This window comes from Plasmodium gaboni, chromosome 14, assembly GCF_001602025.1.
Source record: "Plasmodium gaboni strain SY75 chromosome 14, whole genome shotgun sequence".
NCBI lineage: Eukaryota > Apicomplexa > Aconoidasida > Haemosporida > Plasmodiidae > Plasmodium > Plasmodium gaboni.
Genome location: NC_031494.1, coordinates 2,029,758 through 2,040,617, shown reverse-complemented (window position 1 = coordinate 2,040,617; position 10,860 = coordinate 2,029,758). Strand labels below are relative to the sequence as shown.

At 16.3% G+C, this 10,860-nt stretch overlaps 2 protein-coding genes across 2 annotated transcripts; one reads left to right on the top strand and one right to left on the bottom strand.

Moving 5' to 3' along the window:
- Positions 1–1,705: 1,705 nt before the first annotated feature.
- On the bottom strand, positions 1,706–4,033 carry PGSY75_1454300 (putative serine/threonine protein kinase; the record flags this gene model as incomplete). The annotated part of the gene is made up of 1 exon (XM_018788226.1): positions 1,706–4,033. The coding sequence occupies one exon, from the start codon at positions 4,031–4,033 to the stop codon at positions 1,706–1,708; it is 2,328 nt and encodes a 775-aa protein (XP_018639598.1).
- A 1,973-nt stretch (positions 4,034–6,006) lies between these two features.
- On the top strand, positions 6,007–10,260 carry PGSY75_1454200 (hypothetical protein; the record flags this gene model as incomplete). The annotated part of the gene is made up of 1 exon (XM_018788225.1): positions 6,007–10,260. One exon carries the CDS (start codon positions 6,007–6,009, stop codon positions 10,258–10,260), a length of 4,254 nt encoding a protein of 1,417 aa, XP_018639597.1.
- Positions 10,261–10,860: the final 600 nt, after the last annotated feature.

Below are 10,860 nucleotides of genomic sequence, written 5' to 3'. Positions count from 1 at the left end.
AAAAATTAAAAAAAAATTTTAAAATTTTATTTATTTAAAATTTTTTAAAAAAAAAAAAAAAAAAAAAAAAAAGATCTACAGATTTCTTTTTTTTTTTTTTCTTAGTTATATTTTTTTCTTTTTATATATTTAATAATATTATAATATATATATATATATATATATATATTATTTATAGGTATATTTTTATTTATTTTTTTTTTTTCTAAATTGTATTTTTCATATATATTCTTCTACTCCTTTAAGGATATTTTATATAGGAAGGAAAAAAAAAAAAAAAGAAAAAAAAAAGGTTAATTTAAATTTTTCGTGTTTCTATAAAATGGGATAATTTTATTACTATAATGAAATTATAGTTACTAAAAAAAAAAAAATTAATACATACAAAAAATATAATTTTACTAACAACATCATAATATCATATATATATATAATATATATATATAATTGCATTATGTGGGAAAATAAAAAAAAACAACATATAATATAGAATAAATAAATATATAATATATGTAAAAAAAAAAAAAAAATAACACATAAAATAAGTTAGATATTAATTTATGTGAGTTATAAAAATAAAACATTATTAAAATATCCTTTTAATATTATTCATAGAATATGATTATTATATATTAGTAAAATAACATTTTAAATATAATAGTAAAAATGTTATTTATATATTTTCCCTTGTTCAATATATATAATATTCATTTGATTATTATATATGTATATATTTATTTGTGAGAAAAATTTAGTGCAATTATAATGTTATATATATTTATCTGTGGTTTCATGTTATTTTATTTTTTTTTTTTTTTTTCAATTAAAACCTATTTATATAATATTATATTTTTTTTGTTTATATTTTAAGATGTTTATAATAATATAAGATGAACGCATATTATTTTTACAATTTAAAAATATATTATATTTTATTTTGTTTTATGTTTTTATATTTAATATAGTATATTTTGATAAATAATTATAAAAAGATGGTTAAGGTGGTAAAAAATTTAATTAATTATTTGTAGCATATGAAAATATAGATACACATATGTGTTATCATATAGTTAGTATTAAAAAAAAAAAAAAATAAAATAAAATAAAATAATTTTATACATTATATTTTATATTTTATAATACGGTATAGACTTATATTTTTTTTTATATCTACATTTATTTCATTCGCTCTTGTTATTTTTATATCTTTTTTCCCCTCTTCATTATATATATTAGAAATATTCTGACGATTAATATATATATATATATTTATTTATTTACTTTATCTTTATATTAAAGATAGCATATGTGTAGTTTATTTATTTATTTTTTTTAATTTGATTTATTTAAAGTGCAACTTTTTTTTTAAAAAAATGTTTGGTTATATATTATGAAAGGGCACTTTATCATCTTTTAATTTTGTATGATAAAATATTATATTATTTTCCATCTGACGAGAGATTGCATTGTTATTATTATTAAATGTTATATTTGATGATATAATATTATTATCACAACAATTATGTTTACACATATAAAATAAATGTTAGAGGAACGAATAGGTTTTTTATGAATTATTAAATGAGAAACGACAAGAATGTTTAAGACATTTATCTATATTGTTATTATTTTTAGTATAAATATTTATTTGTTCAAATTTATGTTCATTATATATATATATATATATATATTATCCTGGTTATGTTTAATTTTTGTTGATAATTTCATCTGTCTTATTAGGAAAAGTTCCTTCTTCAATTTTATTTTTATCTTCCGTTGTAATAATTACATGTTGCGAATATATATTTGGATGCCATGCTAAATTTCTGATAATTTTATTTAACAAAAGATCATAAGCTGTTTTTATAAAATTTTTATGTTTATTTATTAATTGTTTATTTATATATTGTAAATTTATTTTATACATTTTACTTATTTTATTTATAACCATATGTTTATAATAAGAATTATTTTTTTTATATATTATATATTTGTACCAACATGTATTACAATCAATTAAATTACATGAGGTATTTGAGTTATTATTTGGTGACATGATTTTCATAGGATGTTGAGTAAACCATATATGATTTTTAATATTATTAATTGTATAACGTTTTTTAAAATTTACATTTAACATATTTTGTAATAAATGTTTTGCATTTATAGATATATAAGGTTCAAAATGTAAGATGCCTTTTATTATTTGTGTAAATAGTTTATTCATATCACTATTATTAAAAGGAAGATGGTGGTTTAATAATAAAAACAAAATAATACCTAAGGACCACACATCTGTTAATTGAGCTTCATATTTTTGTCCTAATAATATTTCAGGAGATGTATAAAAGGGAGAACCACATGAAGTTGTTAATAAACAATTTTTTTTATAAATTGTTGAAAGACCAAAATCTATTAATTTCACATTATTATTATTATCTAATAAAATATTTTCTGGTTTTAAATCTCTGTGTACTATTTTTATTTTATGTAAATATTCTATTGCATTTATTAATTGATATAAAATTCTCCTAGCATTATTCTCATTAATATTATTATTATTATTATATATATATGTTAGTAGGTTCCCATTTTCTATATATTCTAATATCATATATATATTATTTTTATTTTGATATACATCATAAAATTTACATATATGATTATGATTAATATTTTTATGTATTTCTATTTCTTTTATTATTTTATCATAATTTATAATTTCAATTAACTTTTTTTTATTCAATATTTTTATAGCAACAATTTCGTGAGTATATATATGTATACCTAAACAAACTTTACCAAAAGTCCCTTTCCCTATTTTTTTTTTCGTCACAATATAATTTCCAATTTCTTTTTTTTTATTTTTTACTACAATAATTTTATATTTACTTTTTTTACTTTCTTCTAAATATTCATTTTGTTTTATATACATATTCTTCCTATAATTTATAAATGAATTTTTATTATCCTTATGGATATCATACTTACGTTTCTGCTGTTCATATATATTAGTAGACAAATCATTCAAATATATATTTTCACTTACATTGATTATATTATTTATCTCACTTTTGTTTACATGATTCAATATTATTTTATTTAATTCTTTGATATTCTTTTTATTTATAAAATTTGGACTCAGAATAATATTTCTTATTTTACACTTTCGTATAGGTGTGTCTAACATGCATTTATTAGATTTTATTAATTCCTTATTATCTTTATTATCTTTCCTCTTATTATTAATATTATTATTTTTGGTGTTCTTGGCATTTTTTAAAAAAACACTCTTTTCAATATTACATAAATTTTTATTGCAACATACATTTTTATATATATTGCTACCAATTTTAGGAGTATTAAAATTTTTCGACATACCTTTTGTATTTATATTATATTTATGTATATCTTTAATTTTAATTTTAATTTTATTATAAATATTGTGATGATCTTTATGATTATATTTATATATGTTATTTTCTATTAATTTATTATTATATTTATAGGATTCCATATTTTTTATACTATTATTATTTAATTTATTATATATAAACAATTTTGTTTTTCTTATATTTTCACTTTTCCTTTTTATAATATTATTTTTAATGTCATCATTTTTTTTTTTATTATATGATGACCTTACAATATCATTATATTTTTTATAACTATCTTTTTTATCTATTATATTAATTGGTCCTCTTTTATTTGAATATGAAAAACCACATTTCTTATTCACCCTATTATCTTTACATAAATGGGTTACTTTGTACGACTTACTTTTTATATATATTTTTTTTATATTTTCATACCCCTCCCTTTCATATTCTACATATTTATCATGATGTAATTTATTTTCCTCTTTCTTGTCTTTTCTCTTATATATATTATTTACTATTTTATTTTTTTTATAACTATCGTTTGGGAGGCCCATACTTTTATTAACTCCAATTTTTTTTAAGCAACATTTTTTCAGGCTAGTATTTATAACACCTATTTGTTTGTTTTCACAATAAAGGGCTGACGATGCCATTATATATATATATGTGATAATTGTATGGATATAACCATAAGCATAACAATAAATAAATAAATAAATATATATATATATTTACTTATGAAGGATAATATTTTTTTTATTTCATAAAAATATATAATAGTAAAAAAAAATAAATCAAGACAATATATATATATATATATATATATTTATTTATTTATTTTTAAATGATAAATATAATATATATATATTTTTTTTTTTTTATTTTATAAAAAATATATATATATATTTATACATAAATATATACATACAGTGCCACCACTTATTATATATACATATACATATAATATGTACAAATTTGCATATGTTTTACTATTTTTTTTTTTTTTTTTTTTTTTTCTTTTTATTAATCTAAGATATTCTTATCAACATTTTATTTACATAAAATAAAAAGGATTAATTTATTAAGGTTTTTTATATAAAAGCATAAAACCAACAGAATAGAAAATATTTTTATTATATAATATTAAAATAGACATCCTGTGATAATAAGTACATAAAATAAGAAACTATCCTTATATATATATATATATTATCAAAATATAGATAAATAAATACACATATATATATATAGTATATTTATTCATCTACATTTTTATTATACCATAATAAATATGCTTTTATTGAAACTTAGTAAAATGTTAAGGAATAAAGAAAAGTAGGAAGAAAACTTTTTTTTTTTTTTTCTTTTTTTTTTTTAAATGGTAATATTTAAAAAAGAATGTTCTTAAATTAATATGATAAAATGATATAATAAAATAATTTCATTTGTTAAACAGAATAAATCAAGAAAACAAAAAATTTAACGATACGCTCCTTAATGCTATACATATATATATATATATATATATATATGTATGTATGTATGTTTATATTTTAACCTATAAATAAAATAAAATAATATTACAACATTTACCTTGAATATTATACCAAATGGAAAATTATTAAAAATAATAGGCTTATTTATTATTCATAAAAATAAGGAAAAACCAACAATCGAAATATATATTTTTATTAAATAAATCAAAAAAAGTATATATGAAATAATTATGTTTTTTTTTTTTTTTTCATATATATTTATTTGTAATTTTAAAATTAATTCTACTATGTAATATATAATATGTAAAAAAAAAAATATATATTTTTTTTATTTATATATATTAATTTCATATATATTAATATATAATATACATATTATATAAAATATAATATTTATTTTGTATATATATTTACCATTACATGTTATGTAATACGCCTTTATAGGTTATATTTATATAAAAACAACAAATAATAATAATAATATATATATATATATATATATATATATTATATATAATATGTAATATTTAATATTATTTTAAAAATTTATTTACAAAATATATAGTAAATAAATTATTCATATTTTATACATGTACGTTTATAATAAATATGAAGAATAAGCTTTTAATTAAATAAAATAATGTTGTTGTATTGATATATATATATATATATATATATATATATATATATATATTAATTTAATTTTTTTTTTTTTATAACTAAAGTAACAGAAAAAAGCATATTTATTAATATAAAGAATTTTTATATTTATTAATATTATATTTATGTTTTAATTAAAATATTATAAAAGTAAATTAAGGGGGAATAATTTGATAGGAAAAATATAATAAAATATAAAAATTAATGCGATCCGTATAATTATAACAGAATTATTATAAAAATAATAAATACCTATAAAATAATTTTCGGCAATATATATATATATATATATATATATATATATATATATTTATTTATTTATTTATATATATTACCTTCTTTTATATCATGTTCCCTAAAATAAATATAATGTATTATAATTCCTTTTTTTCCTCTTTTATAAGAAAATTTTTTAATTCATTCCATATATTATTAATTATAAAAAGTATATATAAAAGTAAAAGTTTAATATGGAAGAAGGAAGGAATGACGGGAGGAATAGCCTTGTTTTGGTTTCTTTAAAACGAGGATTAAATAAAAGTAATATAAATTTTATTGAGGATGATGAGAAATATAATGCGGAGATATTGAAAGGTCATCTTCGAGATTTAAAAAAGTTGAAAGAAAAAGTTATAAAAAAACGAAATGAATCAAAAAATATAATAAAAAGAGATCTTGATGATTTTCTATTTGATCATGTACGAACAAATTGTAATTTTGATAATTTTTATGATAATTGTTTAGAAATTATAGAAAGATATTTATATATGTATAAAGATTTAAATGATATTATGATAAATGGTCAGAAAAAATATATGCGAAATGAAAAGTGTAATGACAATGAATCTGTTGATAATAATGATAATTATGATAGTAATAATAATTTACCATCTGAATCTTATTATAATGATAATAAACAGTTATACAATATGATAAATAATAATTTATTTATACACAATAACAAATTTATTTTTGATTATGATGATGATAGTGAAATTTATACTTCAAGTGAAGAAGAAATTATTATTGATAAAAAAATTAGAAATAATTTTATTAAAAGTAAAAATAATCAAGATAAATTAAATACTAATATAAAAGACAATTTATCAAATAATACAAATGATAATTGTAATATTAAATTAAAACAAAAAAGAGGAAAAGATAATTATATATATAAACAAAAGAAAATAGACTTATTAAATAGATATCCTATATATTTAAGAGAATTAATTAAAATTATGAAAACATCAAAAAAGACAGAAAAAAGAATTTTGCAAATTAATTTTTTAAAAAAAAATATGGAACATGCAGATAAATTTAATTTAAATAAACTCTTTCATAAATTATATTTATCTAATTCTTATGAGAATAATAAAAAATATGTAGAAAAAAAAAAAAGGAGAATATTATATAGAATGGTTAGATATAACTTGTTAGATTATATTTATAATAATCATGATTCACTTCTCGAAAAATTATTAATAAAAAATAGAAACAAACTTGATAATTATAAAAAAAATGATCACCATAATAATATAATTTTAGAACATGTAAAAAAATTATTTCAGTCTCATGAATGTAACAATAAATCTATCAAAGGTTGTAAAAAATGTAAAGAAAATGTCAAATTACTTTTTTATATTCTTATACAAGAAAATTTAAATTATTCTCCTCTTGGTGAAACTGAAAAGTGTAATAATAATTCTCCCAATTTATTAACACATATTTTTATGAAAAATAGACATTCAGAAATTATAAAAAAAAATAAAAATAAAAATAAAAATAATATTAGTGAATGTAAAGATACAATAATAAAACCAATTAATGTGGATTATGAAATATCATATCATGAAAATATGAGTATATATATGTTATCAAAAAATAATATTTTCTGTCATATATTGCATGAAAATTATATAAAAGAAAATTTTAATGATTTATTAATAAGAATTAAAAATGGAAGTATAGGTTATAATTTGTTACATCTTATATTTAATAAATATAAAAGTGCTAATTTTTTAAATTATAAAAAATTAAAACGTACAATAGAAAACAATTTTAAAGCGAACAGCAACAATAATAATAATAATAGTAATAATAGTAATAGTAGTAATCATATCAATTCTTCAGGCAGTTCTCTTCATATCAGTAACAATTTCTATGACATATTAAAAAGCAATATAACTAATGATGAAAATTATTCTTCCGTCTTTTTTGATAAACTATTTCATAATTTTTATGATGTCTTGTATACAGATAAAAACAATTACGTAAAAGAAAGTAAGTCGCAAACCAAAAAAGATATAGAAATTGTTAATCTAGGAGAAGAAGACACAGATATGGAAGAACTATATCATTTGGATGAACAAAATAATTTAAAACCTATAATAAGTAATAGAAATATGATAGAAAGACAAAGCATTCAAATGAATAATATGAGAAATTCAATAAATAATATGAGAAATTCAATAAATAATACGAGAAATTCAATAAGTAATATGAGAAATTCAATAAGTAATATGAGAAATTCTGTAAATATAAAAAATATGAATTCTCTATCATTAAACGAAATTTATAAAAATTATATAAATATTAAAAAAATAACCAATATTGATGAACAATTTATTGATGATACATGGGATAGTTCTAATAAAACCGCATCAAAATATCATTTTATTAATAAAGAAAATATACATATTAATGATAAAAAATTTGAAAATATAAATTATAATTTATTCGATACATATCTAAATAAAATTAATAATCAAGTTGCTGTTGTTGTTGATAGTGATGATTCTGATGAAGATGTAAAATGTAATTATGGAAAAGCTAAAAATTTAATAAATTTCTTAAAAGGTAAATCATATAAAACATTAACAGATCTTCATAGAAATAATGTTATAGAAACATATAAAATTAATCATATAAAAAAAAATTTTATTGTACACCCTTTAATTAATTCAAAATATATAGGATTTAAAATTAACTGTAATGATATAGCAAATCGAAATATAGATATTTTCTGTATTAATAATTATGAATATGTAAATGCATATAAAAATACCATAGAATATTTGAAAAATAATTTAAGTACAGATATAAAAAAAAATTATACTGATTATAAAAATATGAAAAATCAATTATCATCTCGAAGAAAAAGATCTATAAATGATATGGAATATAATAATCTTAACAACAACAACAACAATAATAATAATAATAATAATAAAAATTATATAAATAATAAAAACAAATATAATATTAATGAATATATTGTTATTATTGATGAAAATGTAGAAGAAGAGAAATATAAAATTGATATTTATAATTATTCAGAATTATCTGCTTATATTGTTAATTCAAAAGAAGAAAAGAAAAAAGAATATTATTCTAATTTTATAAGAAATGAAATTTATTCACATAAATGGATTAATAGACTTCAATTTAAATTACAAAATTATTGTAATTTATATAAAAATAGCTTTTTCAAAAAAAACCATATGAAATTAATAAAAGATTATTTATATGGAATAATTATTAATTCTTATTATGAAAATATTTATGATGTATCTTTAAACTTGCTATTAAGTAATCATTATAATCATTTTGATTTGTCAAAACACCACGTGTTAAAAAATATTAGTTTTAATATAAAACAAATATATGAACAACTCATTAAAAATGTTAGAAGTGACATATTAAATAATCAATATATAAAAAATGAATATTATAATATAACCGAACAAAATTTACAAATAAAAGTAAACGAATATTTATTAAATTATAGATGGAATAGTGAAAATAGCAAATTTTTTGATACACTTATAGATAAATATAGACATATATTATTATATTATATTTTATATACATATCCTAAATTCTTATATATTTTTAATATAATAAAAATAAAGCATTTTAGAGAAGAAATCAAATTAGCTTTACCAGAACAAGAAGATGAACATGTAAAAGAAGCTCAAAAAGATTATACATCTCAAAGAAAAATGTTAAGGAGTGCAAAAAATAATCAGTTAGAAATAAATAATGAAGAGACAAAACCATTTCAAGTTGATTTTTATTTACCTTTCTATATAAAAAATAGAAAAGATAATAATATATTAAATTCATTTTCTTTACAAAGTTTATTATTAGTTGGTTTTTATGAATCTTTTGAAACCTCATTATTTTCAAGTATATTATATGAACAAACTAATATTGAAACTGTCAAAAATGAAATCCATCCTTTATGTTTTAAAATGATTTTATATTTTCAGAAAAATACATCATTTTTAATTAAAAAGAAATTAGCAATAAAACAATTATCAATTCTATTTTGTATTTTAAATTCATATCTATCCTTTGCAACATTACAACATGCTGCTTTTTACACACCAAGAAATTTATCCAAATTTTTAATATTTAAAAATAGCCAAAAAGAAATTAATAGGCTAAATGAATTATTTTCAAGTGGAAACTATTATTTCCCCACAACCTTTCTTCATAAATTTTTAGACACCTTTTTACTTAAAAAGGATAATGCTTATATAATGACAGAACAATATAAATGTAAACTGATGGTATATATCTTATTAATACAATTGTGCTTAACAGATAATGCCTTACCTTTAAGTTTGTCATTAATAAATAGAAATACAGGACTTATATTACGTAAATTACATTTTTCAATAAAAGATAAAAATATAATAACTTTTAATTTGAATGAATAAAATTTATACAAATATATACGATTAAAAAAAAAAAAAAGAAATAAATGATTCTTTTTTTTTTTTTTTTTTTTTTTTTTTTTATGTTAATTAATTGTTTTTAAGAATTCTTCTTTTATTCAATATTTAAATTGGCTACATAGAAATTTTTTATCATTATTATTATATATATATATATTTTTTTTTTCCAAAAATGAAACTAGCTATTTTTTTTTTTTTTTTTTTTTTTTTTTTTATATTTATACAGTAATAATTTTAGCTATTTATTGATATATATTTTTATTTTTAATATTCCTTTTTAATGTCAATTTAACTACTTAAATTTTATATATCATTTGTTTTAATATTTCTGTTGAAATATTATTGTCTATTTCAAAATTTTGAATTACCATACAACAAGTAATATCAATTTTTATTGAGCATAATATAGATACAATAAATTTATTAATCATTATAAAAATATGAATTGACCAAAAGTAACTAAATTATAAAAAAAAAAAAAATTAAATAATAAAATATAAAAATATAAAAATTTTATAAACCAAAAAAAAATCAAAGAAATTAAAAATGTATTTTTTTTTTTTGTGTACATACAAACTAATG